Genomic DNA, 22495 nt, shown 5'->3' on the forward strand with positions numbered 1-22495 from the left:
GATAAATACTAGCTGGTACTATTCCATATTGTATTTACTCTCAACAAACAACTTAATATGAAGGACATGGTAATATAATAGTAAGACCCATTCAAATATGTTCAAGTATGATCAAAGAAATAAAACAAGGAGCAATTGAACAGAGGCACTGAAGACTGGCAATTTTTGTTTATTTGATTTTTATTTGTTTGCTAAAAAAAATTTTTTTGAAGAATCAGTTTTCCTTGATTTCAATTTGACTAGTATCCATGACAAAGTGTGAGAACCAGGACAATGTATGAACGACTACAAACCTTTGTGGAACTGCTTCTAGAATGACGTGGGAGAAGTTCCATTAAAAACTTCTGCTCACAGAATCTTCTCATGTGATGAGATTTACTTAAGTGATGAAGCTACTTCTCATGTGGTGATCTCCTTCTCTGGGACCCTCATGTGGAAGCCTCAGGGAACACAGAATCACTGAGATCCCACCATCACTGAGTGAAGTGTTTCTGACTTACCAGGTTCCTCACAGCAGCCTTCACGTCCTTGTTCCTCAGGCTGTAAATAATAGGGTTCAGCATGGGGGTCACCACCCCATAAAACAACGAGATGAGCTTGTCTTCTAGGTCCTGCTTGTCGGCCCCCAGGGGGTCCTTGGACTTGGGCTTCCCATACATGAAGAGGATGGTCCCATAGAAGATAATCACCACTGTGAGGTGGGCAGAGCAGGTGGAGAAGGCCTTTTTCCTCCCCTCTGCAGAGGGGATCCTCAGGATGGTGGCAAGGATGAAGACATAGGAGAAAGAGATGAACAGAACTGGGACTCCCAAGAAGATCACGTTGGCCACCCCCATGCTGATCACATTGATGGAGATGTCAGCACAGGCCAACTTCAGGACAGCCAGGATCTCACAGGTGAAGTGGTTGATGACATTGTCTCCACAAAAAGGCAGTCGCATTGCTAAGGATGTCTGCACTGTGGCGGTGATGCTACCAGCTGCCCAGGAGCCTGCAGCCATGGGTACATAGACAGCCTTGCTCATGACCACAGGGTACCTAAGGGGGTTGCAGATGGCCACATAGCGATCAAAGGCCATCATGCTCAGGAGAACACACTCTGTGGCTCCCATGGCAAAGGAGAGAAACATCTGCACAGCACATGCTGAGAAGAGGATGGTCTTCCTGGGGGTGAGGAAGCTGTCAAGAATGAGGGGGACGGAAGAGGTCGTGTAGCAAATGTCCAGGAAGGAGAGGTTTCTCAGGAAGAAGTACATGGGTGTGTGCAGGTGGGAGTCAAGGATGGTCACCAAGATGAGGACACCATTGCCCAACAGAATCACCAGGTACATCAGCAGGATGAGCACAAAGAATGTTTTCTCCAGTTTGGGGTGGGCTGACAGGCCCAGGAGAATGAAGCCCATCATGGGGGAGGTCTCATTGGACCTGACCATTGTGCCTCCTATATTATTTGTAGGAACTCAGAAGATCAACTTCATAATTTTCTAATGCTTAGAGTGCCCAAGGAGGCCGTGAGAAAACCCCTCCTTGCCAAGCAATTGAAGAACAGCTCTGACAATCTGCAGGAACAAGTTCTCTCTGTTGTTCTAAATAAAATTCAGAGAATTTAATCAATATCTCTTTGATCAAATCTGGCCAATCCAGGGATAAGCCTGAAATGTCCCTTGATTTGATTTAATTTTCCTAGCCACAAGCAAGAGAGGCATCAACATTCATTCAAGTTCTACCACGTGGGCAATTCATTTTATTCAACTTTGGTAAGAAATATTAGACTTCATTTGAATTTTCTCCCTTGTTTCCTGGGACTGGTAGAAAAATCTATTGCTCTTTATCCTCAATTCCTAAACTTTCCTGTCTATTAGTACTTTTAGAGCCTGTCTTCCTCCTCTTTTCTAGTTCCTTCTTACAATATGCAGGACTCTGAACCATTCATTTATTCATTTGGTCACTTGCTTAGTTTTTCTGGACACATTAAAAGAACTGGCATTTGCCTATGTATGAAATTGTTAAATGCCGTTCCTCGCTGGGTCTCCTTTTTTTCTATATTGATTACTTTGGGATAATTATTATGAGAGGTATTTTCTCCTTCAGACAAAATGATTGTATGGATTTCTCATTCTTGGACTTTCCCTTGCACCATTGACATGTCCTTTCCTCTTTCCTTCAAGACCCACCACCCGCCTCGCCACTTAATCCTCAGGTATGAAGCCAAGGATTAGATGGATACATGAGAGTGTCTATATTCTTTTTAAAGTGCCCTCTTACCTTTTTAAAATAAATATGTTGATAAAGAAAATCACTTCTCTGAGGCCTGGGGCCTAGAAGACAAAAAGATAGCCAGTCTGGTTGGAAAGCAGCTCCTGAAATGAGTAAGAAGTTAAGTTTTCTTGTCTTTGCTCTGTGTTTGGGTAAAATCCACAAAGGATCATTCACTGCATATACAAAGTCATTTAAATCCCACTCTGCTGTTGATTATTCTAGTCCCTGAAGTGATTTAAAGTTTTAAAATTGAAGTGACAAAGTTAAGAAACTTTCTATACATCTGGGATTATGTCCCCAAGATCCAATTATTCTGAAGTCCCTCCAGAAATACTTTCTTGTCTCCTTCCCTTCCTTCCTACCCATCTTTCTGAAATGTTGGAAAGCATTAGGAGGAAAGGTCTTCTTGGCCTCATTGAAATCAACCCCCAATTAATAAAAACTCTCATGATAGACCTGGGAGAATGTGAAACCTACTGTACAGGATAAATCCTTGTAGTTCAATATTGTTGGCCATTTCCAAGTTCAAGATCTTAGGACTAGAAAAAAGCAATTGACCTCAAAAGCCCCCTCTTATCTGGCTCCTACCCAGTAGATTCTAATCTCCTGCCCTAAAACAGGCCTTTAAAGGGCATTAGAAGGGTCATAAACTTATCTGGTCGTGGCTCCTGCCATGAGAATTTCATGTGCATAGCTGTGGGATTGAAAAAGAGCAGCTGATCACAGAAGTGACAATTTGTTGTTTGAGGTCTTTGCCTCTGTGTGTGTGTGTGTGTGTGTGTGTGTGTGTGTGTGTGTGTGTAGATCTGTGCTCTGGTTAGAGCATGGCTGTATTGCCACTGAAATCCTGTAACTTCCACTTCTAAGACCAAAAGCTAAGAGCTGTGACCACCCAGGCAGCACTCAGAAGGATCTTCAACTTGGACATGGTTTTCTGATATGTTATAGTTTCTTAATAACATTCTAGTTTTCCCTTTCTCATTGAATTCTAGGCATGGTGAGTGGCACATGTGTTGCGGGTCTCAGTTCACAGATGACTTAGGTACAAGAGAAGCCTGTTTAGTATCAGGAACAAATTAAAAAAGACATGGTCAGTTCCTTCTGCCTCTTCCACAAATGAAACACACTTGTCTTGTGTGTTGGCTTTGAAAAATCTTAGAATCAAATATATGCCAATGAATAGTGGTAAATCATTTAATTATGCCTTGTGTTGAATTTTTTCCCATGAAATAGACTATACATATAGAAGAATGTAAAAAGCATATGTGTAATGTTTAAGGGAAAATTATAAAATACACATCATGTATTCCTGAATCAGGTTAAGAATTAATGTTCTTGTACCTTACTCAACTGTCATTTTGTTCTTTCTCCCCATTTCAGTCCCTTAGGAGACCCTCTTTACTCCATGGTCAAATTATATTCTCTTCTTCTCTTTCTTCCAGAGGTGACCATTCTTCCAGTTTTGTAAAAACTATTTTATGCTAGCTGAGATGATCCCCATCTCACCCTATGATTTTCATCTCTCATGATCAAATACTACCTGGTACTGCTGGGAAGGACTTTTGTCAACATAATTAAAGTCCCAAGTCAGTTAACTTTAAGATTAGAAGATTATCCAAGTGGGTCTGATCCAATCAGTAAGAAGTCAAATTCAAATCATGGGGAACATTCCACAGTGCCATTCATAAATTTAAAGTTGGAGGAGACCACAAACAGAGACTAAAGAGCTGTCCCAAGGAGCTAAGAATGACCCCTTGGAACAAGCAACAAAGAAACTGAAACCCCCATCCACCAACCACAAGGAACTATACTCCACCAACAATCTGAATGAGCTGGGAAGAGTTTTTTAAATTTTATTTAATTTTATTTTTTTCCCCCGCAGTACCTAGCCCAACTCACCCAGACTTGCAGAACTGTGAAATAACAATTGGGTATTGCTTGAAACTGCTAATTTTGGGTCCTTTGTCATGCAACAATAGAAAATTAATGGGCATTCTTTTGATTTCTTTCATGGTTTTACCACCTACAAATACATCAATGAATCAGAAAAATGGAATAACAATTGTAAACCCAGCTTTTTAAGGAAAGGGAAATTTTGCTACTATTTGAGGGAGGACTCATCAGAGAATATAAGCTCAAGGTTTTAATAGTCCCTTCTGGGTAAGTCGAGGACTGTAGTGTGGCCCCACCTGGCCCCTCTTATCCCACTGGTGCCAAATATCATCAGAGGGAGTGAGTTGTTTTATGTTTTCTGCTTCTGACCTCTCAGTTTGGTCCCCTTTCCACTTTTAGGAACAGGTCAAAGCAGAATTTTGTGTGGGGTGGAATGAGTGCTTCAATTAGTTCCAGCAACAAGGCTTAGAGAGAGAAGAGGGAACTTTATCAGTGTATGGTCAAGATAAGGCAAATACAGGAAAAAAAAATTGGGCCCTGTGTCTGAGGCATTGTATCCTGGAGCTCATCACCATGGGCAGGATGAGTCTCTGGAACACAATCCTTCACAGGCCTGGCTCTGAAACCCGGGGTTCCTCTGGGCTGGGTGCCTTCTCTGTGGGGAAGATGGCCATGATGCTGGATCACCCTTCGCCACGTTGAGGATTCCTTACACTACTCTTATAGTTGTAACCCCTGTTTCTTTTAGTTATTTCTTCCTATTTCTTGGTTTGCTCCTTTGTTTTGGTGGATCACATTATTTTTAAAAATTTTTTGTTTGTTCTTTTTACTTCTACATGAGAGTAGAATGTATCTTGACATATTATGCATACATGGAGTATAAATTCCTATTCTTGTGGTTGAACATGATCTAGAGTTACACTGGTCAAGGATTAATATATGAACATAGGAAAGTTATGTCCAATTTATTCTCCTGTCTTTCCCATTCTCATTCCCCCTCCTTTCCCTTCATTCTCCATTGTCTAATCCAATGAACTTGTATTCTTCCCTCCCCCAACTTTTTGTGAGTTAGCATTCACATATCAGAACATTGGCTTATTTCACTTGGAACGATAGTCTCCAGTTCCATCCATTTTCCAACAAATGCCATAATTTCATTCTTCCTTATGGCTGAAAAATATTCCATCGTGTTTATATACCACATTTTCTGTATCCATTCTTCTGTTGAAGGGCACATAGGTTGGTTCCATAGCTTAGCTATTGTGAATTGAGCTGCTATAAACATTGACGTGGCCATATCACTATAGTATGCTGATTTTAAGTCCTTTAGCTATAAACCAAGGAATGGGATAACTGGATCAAACATGGTTTCATTCCAAGTTTTCTGAGAAATCTGGTGGAGCACATTCTTGAATGTCTTTTTGAGGAAGTAGAATTGTATACATATTTTTGAGATCTTTTGTTCTGCACATATTTCTATTCAACCCTTGTAAATGGCTGATATTTTGGTGATATATTAGTCAGAATTCTCAGGGAAAATGGATCCAAATAGGATAGGTACACACACACACAAACACACACACACACACACACGTTCCCTTTTACTCATCCTTTATATTCTATTCATGTCTTCAACTGATTGGATGAAGCCCACCCACAATTGGGGAGGGCAATGTGCCTTAGCACCTCTAGGATTCAAATATTAATTTCATCCAGAAACACCCTCCCCAGACATATCCATTAAATGTTTGACTCTTTCATTTCTTCCCCAACCCACCACCACCCAGTGCCCAACTCCTGGACTTGGGTCTGCTGTGAAGCTCAGGAACAAGTGGAAGAGAATGGCCCACACCATTACCTGGACCCCAAGACTCCCAGACACTTCCAGGGGGTGCCCTGGGCACTAGCGGAGAATTCACTCCAGGCAGCTATGCCTCGTGTAAGCTCTTGATGTCTTATTATTTTTTGTAACTCTAAGCTCTCTCCAAAATTCTGGAATAAGGAGAAGAAGGAGATTTGGGTATGAAATCAAGGAGGCTAGGTAAAAATTCTGTAGCTCTTAATTTGAATTATATGTATATGTATGAATGATGTATTTGATCTAAATCTAAATTATTTGCTATAAATATAATCATGGTTCACTTAACAAAAGTGTTATATTCCGGGAGATATATTTTTAGGCAAACATCCTGGAGTATATTTTCACAAACAGATGGCATAGCCCACTACATACGTAACCTATTGCTCTGCCAGAATTGCTCTGACAAGTAATTTTCCTCCACAAGTAACTCTTGTAGAATTTCCAAAAATTCTTCAGCTGCCTTCACATCAGCACTCGCCTACTCACTGGGTGCTCTCACAGTACGTAATGAATAATGATTCTTGAATTGTTTAGACCACCCAGAGTTAGCAGTAAATTCAGTTATATCTGGGTCCAGTCTTTTCTTTCAACATCACATTTTTGTTTGTTTGTTTGCTTTGGCCATTATCGTCATGGTGCTGCTGAGAGGAATACACTTCTGTGTCCCGTCTTCAATTCAGGTCATTAGAAACTTCTCCATTTGTGACCAAGACCCTTCACACCTTTTTGTTAATCTCATTGCCTTCCATGAGACAGATCCTTTAATAGCCTCTGTGGCTTCATTCTTATTCTTCAAGAGCATAGCTTTGGTGGAATAAGATGTGCCTAACTGCTGAGCAATAACTGTTATGATCAGAGCATAATCAATACAGATTATAGGTTATTAAATATTAATAGTAGGATAATAGGATTATGTGTTATAGAAAAAAGAATATTAAGTTGTTTCTAAGATGTTAAAAATTGTTCTTCTGTATTTCAAATGCCCACAAATGTGCTCAGACCCAGGATGTGGTTATCTGTTTTTGCTCTGTAACTGCTTTCTCAGCCTTTGTATCCTGCTTGCTTGCCTGTACCTATGTTTTCGAGGATGTGGTTTTTTTCCCCCTTATGCACCCCATAGAACTCTAACCCAGCACTGTTCCTGGCAGAGACAATTCAGGTCCTGCAGGGGAGCAGTTGCCAGCTGGCTAAATTAAAAAAAAAAAAAAAAACTCTCTAATTTGGGCAAAGTTCGTACTGACAGTGTTTTCTAAGCAACCAGCCCACAAGGTAACCATCACTGATTTTTCACCCTCATAGTCCTTAATCGTTTTTCACTTTATTTACGGGTTATTCATTTGACAAGGTCTCCAACTGGGAATATTGGCCACAGTTTTTGTAATCCTGGGGCCATAATGAGTAAAACAACATGAGATAAAATTAAACACAAGACAAAATGATGCACTACAGAGACACTGGAAACATGAAATGTATGACCTGCTGCCACTGTAACATGGTATACTATTTTACAGTAAACTTCTTTGATAAGTAGAGAATGCTCTAAAATAACAATAGAAAGTATAGTTTAGTAAGTACTTAAGTTAGTAACATGGTCATTGCATTTATTATTTTTTTCAAGAAGTATATACATACATAATTGTATGTGCTATACTTTTATATGATTGGCAGTGCAATAGTTTGTTATACCAGCATCACCATAGACATGTGAATAGTGCATTGTACTATTATGTTACAACTGCCATGATGTCACTAGGCAATAAAAATTTTTCAGCTCCATTATAATCTTATGAACTAATGTCAGATGTGATACATTGTTAAATGAAACATTATGTGACACATGGATATATATATATATATTTATATTTATATGTTTATATAAATATACATATGTATATATATATATATATATATATATATATATATATTTCCCCCCTTCTCAGCTCATTTCACTGAGAAGTCCTAGAAACCATGTCAAACTCAATAGCACCTGTAGCACCCAGATTGTGGCTTCTAAATAACATTCCCCACTAAAGGAAGCAAGAATTCCTAGAGAAAATGGCTATTTCCAGGTCGCAGAGGAAGTGTGATGTTGAGCATGGAACATCTAAACATACCTGAGATCAGGGAAGTCATCAAAGATATCACAGCCATGCACAGGTCTCAGGAGCCATGAGCTCATGCCTGCACTTGCATTGACTGCTCCCAGGTCTCCAGATCTAATCACCGATTTATGGAAAACACCGACACGGACACCACAGAACTGCAGTCAGCAAAACACTGCCATGGGAAATTACCAGTATCCTATAGTGGGAAATGAATTCTTCCCCAAAAATCTAACTTGAAAGATATGTTAGTGGTGGAAAAAACATAAAGGAAAAGAAAAAAAGAAGAGAGAAAGAGACTAAAAGAGACTAATCATAATGTGTGGCTGATTCAATTGAATAAATTGATATAAGACATTTTTGTACATACAAATGCTGGATGATTAAAGAGCTCAGGGAGTCGTTGTGAGGTTTTAGATGAGATGATGGTAAATTATTTATATTTTTATAACAATACCAGTTAATTTTAGAGATAAATTCTGAAATATTTAAATATGAAATATGTGATTACCTGGGATTTGCTTCACAATAATCCAGGAAAGGGAAAAAGGATCCAAAGGGGTATGGATACAGGAAATGAATACTTAAGGATTATTCTTTCTACTTTTCTATAGGATTAAGTCTTTCCATTAAATAAAAGAAAACAGCATTTCCCCAAAACTTAGCTCATGTACTGAGGCCTCTATTTCTGTTGTCATGTGGGTGTGGATCTTTCCATGCATTTGCTTTAGCATCTATCACTGCAGATCACCTTCTTTTCTTTGCTAGGCTCATGGCCACACTAGTCCTTTACATGGTGTCTCTGTTCAAGGGTCCTATGAGAGCTAAGAGATGTCTTCATCTCCAAATTCCAGAATGTTTGGAGAGAAAATGTGATTATTCCAGTTTGGGTCAAATTTCCTTATTATTATTACCGTGGGGAGCCACATTGAGTTACCACGCCTTCCAGTCCTGACGAGTCCCCTCCATCCCCCATAGCAAGGCCAGTCTTTTCAATAGGCGTACCCCTGGGTTGAGCTACACTCACCTATTCTTTTGTAATTCCACCCCTTTGCCCTGTTTGGGATAGAATGTTCCATGGAAACTCACTGTGTGTGTCCCATTCTCTTGCTCTGCCTTTGGGTGTGGCCTTCCAAGATGTCAGTTAACCTGCTGACAGCAGACTTCAGGAAGCTAGATTCAACCCCCTGAAACTTGATCCATTGCCTCATTTGAATGGCTTCTCCCCCATAAAATGGTTCAACACGTGCTCTCTCTCTCTCTCTCTCTCTCTCTCTCCCTTTCTGCAGACCCCTAAGGTCAGAGGAGCCCTCACAGGACCCTAAGAAAAAGGTATCTTTGTCTCTTGTGAGATTATTTCACACAGCCCACTTCACCTGGGTGACCCTGAGTGTTTTAGTCGTCAGAAACGCGACATATTACTATTGTTATTTTGCTACTAAGAATTGAACCAGGGGCTCTTTACCACTTAGCTACATCTCCAGCCCTTTCATATTATTTAGTTTTTAAATTTTCTATTTTTATTTTTTGAGACAGAGACTCTCTAAGTTGCCCATGCTGGCTTCAAACTTGCAATCCTCCAATTTCCCGAGTGGCTGGAACTATAGGCATGTGCCACCAGCTATGGGTCAAATCTCTAATTACCTAAGGTCAGGGGAATGAACAGGACTGTCTTTCAGCTGATACTATGGGAGAGTAAATCCTGCCTCAGGAAGAACTTTCTAGCTAGTGTACCATAGGCTGCAAATGTGCCAAGCTCAGAGTCTCCCTGGAGTGACCAAGCCAGTGACCTAAACCCCCAGGAGAATTGCCTTTAGTCAAGAGTAGACTCATCCACGTATCTCAGAAAGCCATACACATCCCATTATTTTCTGTCTTTCATGGAAAAAGATTGGAATGTATGGAACTAAGGAGGAGAGCAGGATGCAGATGGAAAGCAGATTTCAGAGAAATTATCTATAATATAAAACAAGTTTCAAGATGATAACCATAGTAAATAGGGAAGTTGGAAACTAACCAAGGTGTGTTGCAAAGTTCTGAGGCTAATAGCACTATACTGCCTCATCCAACTATTCGGGCATGGTTTTTGTCAAGTATTGCCAGGGTCCATAGATTCTGAAAAGTGAACATAACATGCAGGTTGAGTGTTGAAGTTTTCATGGTGCCACAGTTCAGATTCCCCAGGAAGCAGACCTGAGACATATCACAGTACCGGGGGTCAACATGTGGAAAGGAAGGGAGCATGCCCATGGGCAAGCTAGCTCAACTAATTCTACTCTTTAGCTAATTCCCAAAGATGACAGACTCTGGACCTCTTCTCAGCTGCATGGTTCAGCCTGTCAGGTTTCCCACGGCCCTCAGTGAGCTACCTTGCTCCAGGCCAGGGTTCCATCCTCTGCTTATCTCCTTTCGCCATCTGCCATTCAGCTTCCCTCAGATTGCAGGCTCTCTTCTTCCCCCAGGGGTCCATCCCTCAACTCTCCAGGCTAGAGGACCAGACTATGTACATAAACGAGACTTACTGAATGCCAGCTATGGCTCTCCCAGGCTGGGTTTCTCCACATAGGTACTATAGGATGGCACTACTTGCTCTCAGAGGAAATGCCCTACATGGATTCTACCTGGTCCCAACTCCTCAGAGTCCCAGGAAAAGGAAAAAGACCAACTTCTTTTTTATCACCAAGCTCAGGCCCATCTCCAAGAAGAGATATAATATGAAGACGCGTAATCACATCTAATATGAAAACAATTTTTTTATACTACGTTGTAAATATAGAATATGACTCAAAACAATGTCCTAAAGCTTTGATCCAGGCTCTCTTCAGGGCCTCCTTTCAAGAACAGGATTTTGGCTTTAGTTTCTGAAGCACAAAGTTTGTCACCCCCAGGGCTGATCACATTGATGGAGATGTCAGCACAGGCCAATTTTAGGACTCCTAGCTTAGAAAAAGGAGCAATCTACTCCCCAAAGAGAATTCAGACTTGCACAATAGAGAAATCAGAACCCATCTGAGAAGCACTCATCCTTCAAGGCACACTCCCATCAGCTTTTAGGTTTCATCATGTTCATCGTGTCCAGTAGGAACAAAGCATTACATATGCAATTCGACTTTCTGGTCATTGCTCTTCACATGTGTCTTCTCTGGGGAACATATTCTTCTGAGATTCACAGATGAAAGCAGCCAAGAGGCACAGAAGTGTGGGAAGATCTGTCCTTCAACCATCACTGGGTAACGTGCTTCTGAAACACCACCAGGTTCCTCACAGCAGCCTTCACGTCCTTGTTCCTCAGGCTGTAGATGATGGGGTTCAGCATGGGGGTCACCACCCCATAAAACAATGAGATGAGCTTGTCTGCCAGGTCCTGCTTGTCGGCCCCCAGGGGGTCCTTGGACTTGGGCTTCCCATACATGAAGAGGATGGTCCCATAGAAGACAATCACCACTGTGAGGTGGGCAGAGCAGGTGGAGAAGGCCTTTTTCCTCCCCTCAGCAGAGGGGATCCTCAGGATGGTGGCAAGGATGAAGACATAGGAGACAAAAATGAATAGGACTGGGATAGCCAGGAAGATCATGTTGGCCACCACCATGCTGATCACATTGATGGAGATGTCAGCACAGGCCAACTTCAGGACAGCCAGGATCTCACAGGTGAAGTGGTTGATGACATTGTCCCCACAGAAAGGCAGTCGCATTGCAAGGGATGTTTGAACCATGGAGGCAGCACTCCCTGCTGCCCAGGAGATGACAGCCATGGGCATGTAGGCAGCCTTGCTCATGACCACAGGGTACCTAAGGGGGTTGCAGATGGCCACATAGCGATCAAAGGCCATCATGCTCAGGAGAACACACTCTGTGGCTCCCATGGCAAAGGAGAGAAACATCTGCACAGCACACGCTGAGAAGGAGATGGTCTTCCTGGGGGTGAGGAAGCTGTCAAGAATGAGGGGGACGGAGGAGGTTGTGTAACAGATGTCTAGGAAGGAGAGGTTCCCCAGGAAGAAGTACATGGGTGTGTGCAGGTGGGAGTCAAGGAGGGTCACCAAGATGAGGACACCATTGCCCAACAGAATCACCAGGTACATGAGCAGGATGAGCACAAAGAATGTTTTCTCCAGCTTTGGGTGGGCTGATAGGCCCAGGAGAACAAACTCTGACACAGATCCTGTCTGGTTGGTGGTTTCCATGGTGTGTCTTCTCTATCAACTGAAGAATATACCTAGAGGTCCAAGCTCAGTGCTCTTCACTTTGCAAATGGCCAAGGCACCTGTTCTGGAATTCCAGTCTGGCTAAGTGCCAAAAAAATCATCTGAAAACCCACAGCATTTACATCTTCCAAGACTGAGGAGCAACAAAATCAGATATAGTTTTGGGGCCATAAGACATAAAATTTACAAAGTTTGAATTGATGATTCTGATAATTTAATGCATTTGATTATTGACAAAGACAGATAAAAGCAGCCAAGAGGCACAGAACTGTGGGAAGATCTGTCCTCCAAACATCGCTGTGTAACATGGTTCTGAAACACCACCAGGTTCCTCACAGCAGATTCAGTGTTCTGTATAGTACTTTACCTCTTTAATCAAATGATTTTAAATTTACTTCATGCTCTCCCACTTTGTTCCAGATATTAATGACATTAGTTGTAAATCCTCACTTTATGTTTATGTCATCTTTCCATATTATTATTATTATTGTTATTATTATAGAAAATGCTCCTGTTTTTCTCAAGATCTTCCTTCTCATAGACAAACACTAACCACAGTACTTTCGATCTATCTATCCATCCATCCACCCATTACTTTATTCATTGTTTCTGAACATCTATACACCAAAATACTTCTTGATCAGCCAGTATGTGGATACGGCAATTTTTATGAGGATCAGAGGTAAGTCATGGCCTGGGGTTAAATGGGCTCAGAACCTAAAAGGGAAGAAAATCATAAGGATTCAGTAGAGATCAGAGTATCCTAAAGGGCAACCTGGGTATTGGCAGGAACAGGGGTCATAGAAGGCTTTCTTGGTGATGTAGAATCCAAATAGGTCTTAAAGGAAAGGGAAGATTAGACATAATCTAAGGAAAGTGGAGAGGTTTGCAAGGTGACTTGTGGTTCTGAAAATTCTGTTATATCGTTATAGTTTAAATCTGGCATTTCGTGGAGATATAGAAAGATGACCCCAGAAACCCACAGTGGTCCATAACTCCAGAAATCTCTTAGGCAAATGAAGCAGTACTTAAAACATTTTGTTTTGTTTGTTTGTTCTGTTAAGATTCATTTTCTTTGGGTGAGTATCCACATAGGAATTGATGGACATATAGTTTTTGTTGTCTTTTGGTTCAGCAGCTAAGTATATCACCCAGACTGAGACTCTGATGCTAACTATACTCCTTAAAATTGGCCAAGGCAAGATCTCTCTCCCTCTCTAGATTCTTTTCTGCCAACACGGGTGTATGGCTTTTCAGTTTCAGTTTGATCTTTTCTGGTGTTGAAGAGTTTACTACATCTCCAAATAGCCCACCCCAAATTTGCAGAGCTCTGGAATTTCAGAAAAATCTTCATACTGAAGTTAACCAACAACTTTCTGAGTTTTTTCTCATAATTACCATGGTAGTTCAGCCTCTTTCTGGAATTGCCTGAGTTTGTGGAAAGCCATCAGGAGAGGCTCTGAAACCATGGAGGAGTTCCTTCTAGGGGAGTCTCTGAAATCAACTGAGTTCCTGAACTGAGACAGCAAAGGTTCATAGGCTTCTTGCCATCTAGATTTTTCTGGCCCAAGATGGGTTCTGCATGACCCTCACTCTTTGTAGTACTATTGAAATTGCTTCATTTCTTCCTTTCTCAAGCCCTAATCCCTTTGGAAAATCAAAACAGAAGTCAAAGATATTACTATGCTAATAAAAAGTTGAACATTACTTTGATAAGAACCCTTACTTACCTTCATCAGGAACCTGCTGAGAAAGGGTCCCTGTAGCTTGGGAAGAGTACCTGGGCAGAAATAGCAATACTAACTTGAAAGGCTGAGATGATACCGCTGATTTGAAGGAAAGAGTGAAAGTTAGATCTTCCCACTTGATCTTGGTTCTATGTTTTAGGCAAAATCTCCAAACAAACAACCAGCACGTGTCAAGGTAATTTGGAATCAGTGTTACGATTGGGACCATTGAGCTCCCTGAAGTGATTAAAAGTTTGGAAACAGAATCATATAGTCAGGAAACTTTTCGTTCTTCTGGGACAGTGTCCCCAAGATCCAATTATGCTGAAGCACTCCAGGAAGACTTCTTTTTCTTCGTCCTTTCTTTCTGTTGGAACTTACTTAGGCCACTGAAGGACATCAGGGAAAGCATTTCCATGTCCTGCTTGAATGACCGCAAATTTCAGTAGAGATCAGAGTATCCTAAAGGGCAACCTGGGTATTGGTGGGAAGCTACTCTGTAGCAGACACCCCACCTGGAAAGAAGTTAGATTTGGGTGTGTCAGTCAGGTGTCACACAGGGGAGGCAGCACAACAAAACACATGGAATCACAGCAGCAGTGTGTTACTGTTGGGAGCCACGTATGAACCATGGTTGTTTGAGCCATTGAGGCAAGGAAGCTGCTTTTCTGGGAACTCGTACATGAAATTCCCCAGTTCAAGAAAGCTCAGATCATGGAGGCACTCTGCCTTAGCTCACAGCCCCAGGTTCAAACACAGACATCTGGAGATGGGTATATCCTGCCAAGCACCAAACATCCTGTTTTTCGCCACTCTCATTCTGGTTTTCCTGAAGAAGCTCCCTGCAGATCCCCTTTGGTCTGAACCAGTATAAATAAAGCAAGGGCTGGTTTTTCTCTTTGTTAGGTTCAGACCCAGCAGGTCTGTTCCACCCATCAGGCCCTCACTATTAACATATTCCTGGTCTTCTGTGTTTATTTCTTAATATTACTTTCATAGCTTTTATTCTGCAGCCAGCCCCCACCTCCAGTGGTTACCCACTCCTTCCCCACACGGTCCCGATCAAGTCTTTACTTACAGATCCCAGAGGGAAGAAGGCAGCAAGCCTCACAGGGTCAACAGGAAAAGAAGAGCCTCCCAGACAAGCATGTTCAACAATGGGTCAGCAGCAAGAGAAAGAGGGAGGGACCTGTGAGCCAAAGCCTTTACTGAGGTCCAGAACATTCCCAAGGTGCTTCCTATAGGAAATTCCAATTGGAGGTATAGAGCAAACAGACACAAGTTCTGTGGAGTCAAGCTGTGACTGAGAAGTGATCACTGGGGCATATCTGCACAGAGCCTTCAGGGTGTGGGAATCAGTGGCATGAGTCCATAGTTTGTCTGTGTATGTCCTACAGAGAGGCCATCATGAGAAGGCCGTTGTATAGGGTAGATATCTGGATTGATCCTATTAAGGAATTGGAAGGAGGCAGAGAAGTGGACTTTGTCAAGAGGGACTAAGCCCTGCTTCTGGTATAAGAAAATCAAATCTGTATTCAAAATGCATGCCAAGAAAGCATGAAAGCATAAAGATTTACTAGAATATTCTCTTCTGTACTGGAGATAAAACCTAGGAGTTCTTTACCACTGAGCTATATCCCCAGCACCCTCCACCCCACCTTTTAATTTCATAATTTTGAGACAGGGTCCCACTACTTGCCTAGGCTGGCGTCAAACTTGTGACCCTCCTGCCTCAACCTCCTAAGTCCCTAGGTTTACAGATGTGTGCCACCATACCTGACTAGAATCCCTTTTCATTAGTGACCAGTGTTCCCTTGTATGAACACAGTAGTTTGTCCATGCTCTTTGATGATGGACATCTCAACATTTCAGGTTTTGACTAGTATGAGTGAAGCTATTACATTCTCATATATGTATTTTTGTGGACATATATTTCAATTTCTCTTGGCTAAATACCTGAGAATGGAATTGGTGGGTCCTGCCATAGATATATTCTCTGTTTTAAAAGAAACAAACAGATATTTTGCCAATGTGCTATACTAGTGTACACTACTACCATTGATGTATGAGAGTTCTGGTCGTATCATATACTTGCCAACATTTGGTATTTTCTGTCTTTTACATTTTAGCCACTTTGGTTGATATGTAGTGGTAGCTCATTGTGCTTAATTTGCATTTCTTGGCAACAAATAATATAAAGCACTTTTCCATGTCTCTATTGGCCCTTTATATATCTATCTTTGCAAATCAGCTACTCAAATGTTTTATTTATTATTATTTTGTTGTTGGTTCTTAAAATATTGTGTTGTAGGAGTTCCTTATGTATTTTTCATTCAAGATCTTTGTCAGATATGTGTATTATAAATATTTTTCCTGTTTATGGTTTGCATATTCATTTTACTAATCATGTCTTCTGCTTTAGATGTTTTAGATTTTGACCAACTCTATCAATTGTCTTCTTTTTTGGTCATTACTTTTCACATCCTAAGAAAATTCTGCATATCTCCCCATTTCAAAGATTTTTTTATGCTTTATTTTGAAAGCTTTATAGTTTTAGACTGTTTAGATCTATCATCTACAGTGAATTAATTTTTGCATATGGTTTGGGTTAGAAATTAAAATTCATTTTTTTTTCTATATGGATATTCAAGCATCTCTGAAACATTTGTTGAAAATAATTTTACTCCATTGAATATCTGTGGTGCTATTATCAAAAAATCAAATGACAATTTAAGTCTGAGTCTGTTTATCTATTTCATATGAGTTTGTATATATATATATGTATATATACAAATATATATATATATTTGTATATATACAAATATATTTACAAATATACACATTTTGGCTGGCTGCATTGGTGGATGCCTGTAATCCCAGTGGTTCAGAAGTCTGAGACCAGGAAGATCATGAGTTCAAAACCAGCCTCCGCAAAAGCAGGACACTAAACAACTCAGTGAGATCCTGTGTCTAAATAATACAAAATAAGGCTGGGGATGTGGCTCATGCCCCTGAATTCAATTCCTGGTACACCAGAGAAAAATAATATGTATACATATATAGGTGTGTACATACAAATATATATACGTATGTATATAATTGCTTCTATCATGTAGACTTGATTCTTGTAGCTCTATATTAAGTCTTGAAGTCAGGCACAACTTTTTTTTTTCTATATTACTTTGTATTTCCTTTGCATTTTTATATAAATTTTAGAATCAGATTTTCTTTATCTACACAAAGTCCTGTTGGGATTAAAATTAACATTGCATTGAATCTATGGACTAAGTAAGGGAAGATTAGATGTACCTATATTGAATCTTTCAGTCCATGAACATGGTATATTTCTTATTTATTTAGGTCTTCTAAATATACATAATTTTCAGTGAAATATTTAATTTAATATTTTGGGACTTTTTGTTTTACTCTATTATAATGATACTTCATCCTTTCTAAAAAGTATTAGTTGGTTGTTTTGTTTTTGTTTTTGGTAACAGGGATTGAACTCAGTGTACTAAACCACTGAACTACATCCCCAGCCCGCTTTTATATTTTTTTATTTAGAGACAGGGTCTCACCGAGTTACTTTGCACATCGCCATTGCTGAGGCTGGCTTTGAACTCACCATCCTCCTGTCTCAGCCTCTTGAGCTGCTGGGATTGCAGGCGTGTGCCACCAAGACCAGCTAAAAATATTAATTCTAACATAAAATACAGAAAATAAGATCTACAGATCAAATGAAAGGCTTAATAAATCATTATTTGGCAAACATTACTAGGTCACAAAACAGAAATAGAATTTTGTCACCCCAGGAGCTCCCTAAGTGCTCCATCCTAATTATAACTCTCTCCTTTACACCATAACTGATCATTATACTGTCTTCATAGTAATCACTTTCTTATATTTTTAATATTTTTGTCCCTCAAAAAATACCTAGCTATAATAGTTTAGTTTTATTTTACAACTTGTATTTTCTGGAGTAAATTCTACATGGTGGTTATGTGTTTTCCATAATATATGTGTATGTGTATGTATGTGTATACATATATATATATTTATATACTTAGATACATAAATATTTTTAAAATATTGATGAATTTGATTTGTAATATTTTGTTAAGATTTGGGACTAGTTAGTAAATACGCCCTTCTCCTCTATTCCCATCTCTATATTTTGTCCAGGATTTGTATGATTTCTTTATAAATTGCTTGATATAATTCACCAGAAAAGCCATATAAGCCTGAAGCTTTCTTTCTTTTTGGATTTGGTTTATAAACAAATTTGATTTCTTTAGTAATAAAGGGCTATTTATATTTCCTGTTTCATACTTTGATAACTTTAGTAAATTGTATTTTAGGGGATTTTGGCATTTTATTTAATTTGTAAAACTTATTATCTTAAAATAATTAATAATATTTTTATTATTATTTTAATATTTATAAAATCTATAGTGACATTTTGATTTCATTCCATATTTTGATAACTTGTGTTCTCTCTCTCTCTCTCTCTCTCTCTCTCTCTGTCTTTCAGTTATTTTTACTAGGGATTTATCAACTTTGAGGCTTTTTAATAAAACACATTTGGATTTGAGAGAGGAGAGAGAGAGAGAATTCTTTTTTTTTTTTTTTTAGAGAGAGTGAGAGAGGGGGAGGAGAGAGAGAGAGAGAGAGAGAGAGAGAGAGAGAGAGAGAGAGAGATTTTTTTAGTATTTATTTTTTAGTTCTTGGCGGACACAACATCTTTGTTGGTATGTGGTGCTGAGGATCGAACCGGGCCGCACGCATGCCAGGCGAGCACGCTACTGCTTGAGCCACATCCCCAGCTCCTTTTTCTAACTTCTTAAAGAGAAAACTTAGATCCTAGATTTTGGGCATACATTTAAGGTTTTAGCATTTCCTCTAAGCACTGCATTATGTATATCACAGAAATTTTGATATGTTTACTTACTTTTTCTTATAATTTAATTCAAAATATTTCTTATCTCTTCTTTGAACTAAGAGTAAGTAGTGGGTTTTAAAAATATCTTTATTCTGTTTATTTATTTTTATGTGGTGCTGAGGATTGAACCTAGGGCCTTGCATGTGCTAGGCGAACACTCTAGCACTGAGCCACCACCCCAGCCCAGTAAGTAGTGTTTTTAACTCTAAATATTTGTGGATTTTTTTTCTTAGGTAGCATACTTTTAGTAATCACTAATATGATTATATTGTAAGTAGAGAATATATTCTGTAGGATTTTAATCTTTTCAAAATGTATTGAGTTACCTATGGACCAGCAGCATTTTACATCTATGATTTTGCCATATACACTTGAGTAGAATTTTTTTTTCTGTAGTTGTATATGTCATGTTTTATAAATAATTTTAGGTCAAAGTGACCTGTAGTGTTTTTCAGCTCCTTCATGTCCTCATTGAATTTTTTTTCTGTTTTATCAATTTCTGACAAAAGTCTATGAAAAATATCAATTTTTAACTGTGGAACAATTTCTTTTCTAATTATTTCAATTTTAAAAACATTTTATTTGTTATTTATAGTAATTACTTCAATTTTTCTTCCATGTATTTTGATTTTTCAGTTATTAGCTGACCATACACTCATGACTTTTATGTCTTACTGATTAGTTGACACTTTAACATTATTAAATGTTCATCTTTATCTCTCTTAACACTGTTTAAAGTCTACTTTTTATGATATTAAGATAACCCTTTATCTGTTTGCTTGACATATTTTCATACTTTTATTTTCAACTTATTTGTGACTTTATATTTAAAATGCTTCTTTTAGACAGCATATTGTACTCTTTGAGACTTACTCTTTTTTAAAAAATTATTTATTTATTTTAATTAGGTATAACTAATAGCAGAATGAATTTTGATTCATTGTACCCAATTGCAGCACAACTTTTGATTTCTCTGCACACAATGTAGCATCATGCTATATGTGCAATCATATATGTACCTAGGGTAATAATATTCATCATATTCCACTATCTTTCCTGTCCCCATATCCCCTCCTCTTTTCTCCCTTCCCACTTGCCCAATCAAAGTTCCTCCATTTTTCTCTGGATCAACATCCACTTATCAGAGAGTGGCTTATTTCTCTTAGCATGCTACTCTCCAACTCCATCCATTTACCTGCAAATGCCATAATTTTATTCTCTTTTTAATGCTGAGTAATATTTCATTGTGTATATATATATATATATATATATATATATATATATATATACCACCATTTCTTTATCCGTTCATATATTAAAGAACATCTAGGTTGCTTCCACAGTTTAGCCATTGTGAATTATGCTGCTACAAACATTGATGTAGCTGCATCACTGTGGTATGTTGTTTTTAAGTCCCTTGGGCATAAACTGAAGAGTGGGATAGCTGGATCAAATGGTGGTTCCATTCCAAGTTTTCTAAGGAATTTCCATACTGCTTTCCATATTGGTTGCACCAATTTGCAGTCCCACCAACAATGTATGAGGGTGCCTTCTCCCCTACATCCTCACCAACACTTATTATTGTTTGTATTCTTGATAAATTTAATTCTGATTGGAGTGAAATGAAATCTTAGAGTAGTTTTGATTTGTATTTCTCTAATTACTAGAGATGTTGAACATTTTTTCATATATTTGTTGATAGAATGTTTATTTTCTTCTGAGAAGTGTCTGTTCAGCTCCTTAGCCAATTTATTGATTGGGTTGTTTGGTTTTTAGGTGTTAAGTTTTTTGAGTTCTTTATATATTCTAGAGATTAGTGCTTTATCTGACATGTGTGTGGTAAAAATTTGCTCCCAAAATGTAGGCTCTCTCTTAACCTCAATTGTTTCTTTTGCTGAGAAGAAGCTTTTTAGTTTGAATCTATCTTATTTATTAATTCTTGATTTTTATTTCTTGTGCTTTAGGAGTCTTGTTAAGGAAGCCAGGGCTTAATCCAATGTGATGAAGATTTGGACCTACTTTTTCCTCTATTAGGCACAGGGTCTCTGGTCTAATTCCTAGGTCCTTGATCCACTTTGAATTGAGTTTTGTGCATGGTGAGAGATACAGGTTTAGTTTCATTTTGCTGCATATGGATTTCCAGTTCTTCCAGCACCATTTGTTGAAGAGCTGGGTGTTAAACCATGATGCAAAGAAAAGACCACTGACTCCAATTTTGAATCAAATTAAAGCAAGCTTGTATTTGTGTACGTTGGAGCTGGCCAGGACTGTCTCTCCCAAAAATCGAGGGCTAGAGATCAGTACCCCAGCTCTCTAGAAACACAGTTTTATAGCACAAAAAGTTGCAAAGAGGGGTGTCTTGAGAACTTACAGATAATAGGATTTTGACAAGCATAATACAAAGGCAGATAGTAGGTTAATGATCTACATGGCTTAATATTTCAAGGTAGGGAATAAATTTAGATTCCCAACATTAGAATTTATGTGGTGCCACTGAGGTTTCAGAGAGGGCTGTTATCTGGTCAGGGAAAGCCAGGCATGGGTGAGTTCAAGACAGGAATTCCAAACAAGTTTAGAAATAGCAGTAATTCATAGTAAAACAGAAATTAACTTTTGATGACTTTGTGATGAGATGGCTCCCAATCTTAAAATTTTTGTTCTTCAAATGACATCATAATAAAATGAAAAGAAGACTGAGATATTTATAAATAAAGTGAAAAGTAAAACAATTGGCAAATTATATATGTGTTGAAGGACTTGCATCCAGGATATCTAAAGAACTCATATATGATAATAAAAAGACAAACCATCAAGTTGAAATATATCAAAAAGGATAGATGCCATGAATGGCTAATAAGCACATGGAGAGATGCTTAATATCAGCTGCTATCATGAAAATGCAAATTAAAACTACAATGAGATACTAGTACATTAAATATAAGAGCTACATCAAAAGGCTGATAACACCACTTGCTGGGGGAGATGTGAAGAAAGTTATATATTGTTTGTGGGAATTTAAAAAGATACAACCACTTTGGAAATCAGTTTAGGGGTTTCCTGGAGTTAAACAATTTTTACCATTTGATGCACTAATTTCACAAAAGATTGTGTATATAAATGTTTACAGCAACATTATTTATAATAGCCCCAAACTAAGAATAATCCAAATATTCATTAATGGACAAATAGATAAACGCAAGGTAATATATCCATACAATGAAATAGTACTTTACAATAAAAAGGGCAAATTACTGATACATGTTACCACTGGATGAGTCTCACAAATGTTATGTCAAGAGAGAAAACAAACAAAAAACAGACACAAAAGACTATATATCTATGATTTTAATTGTCTGACATTTCTAGAAAAAGCAAATATTTCTAGAAATAAGTAAATTAGTAATTGCCTAAGGTTAGAGGTAAGTATTGACTGCAAATGGGCATGAAGGAACTTTTTGAAGTGATGTAAATGTTCTAAATTGGTTGTTGGTGATGATTGTACAACTG

General features: G+C 38.7%; 2 protein-coding genes across 2 annotated transcripts; both read right to left on the bottom strand.

The window, feature by feature from the left end:
* Window positions 1–398: 398 nt before the first annotated feature.
* On the bottom strand, window positions 399–1572 carry Or2s2 (olfactory receptor family 2 subfamily S member 2). Its single transcript, XM_005326354.3, has one exon. It carries the CDS (start codon window positions 1431–1433, stop codon window positions 474–476), a length of 960 nt encoding a protein of 319 aa, XP_005326411.2. The 5' UTR covers window positions 1434–1572; the 3' UTR covers window positions 399–473.
* A 9766-nt stretch (window positions 1573–11338) lies between these two features.
* On the bottom strand, window positions 11339–12301 carry LOC144376906 (olfactory receptor 13C7-like). The gene has a single exon (XM_078045161.1). It carries the CDS (start codon window positions 12299–12301, stop codon window positions 11339–11341), a length of 963 nt encoding a protein of 320 aa, XP_077901287.1.
* Between the last annotated feature and the right edge of the window lie 10194 nt (window positions 12302–22495).

Source organism: Ictidomys tridecemlineatus, chromosome 4, assembly GCF_052094955.1.
Source record: "Ictidomys tridecemlineatus isolate mIctTri1 chromosome 4, mIctTri1.hap1, whole genome shotgun sequence".
Lineage (NCBI taxonomy): Eukaryota > Metazoa > Chordata > Mammalia > Rodentia > Sciuridae > Ictidomys > Ictidomys tridecemlineatus.

Coding starts and splice junctions, on each gene's coding strand:
- Or2s2 (XM_005326354.3), bottom strand. CDS start 1,433: ATGGTCAGGTCCAATGAGACCTCCCCCATGATGGGCTTCATTCTCCTG.
- LOC144376906 (XM_078045161.1), bottom strand. CDS start 12,301: ATGGAAACCACCAACCAGACAGGATCTGTGTCAGAGTTTGTTCTCCTG.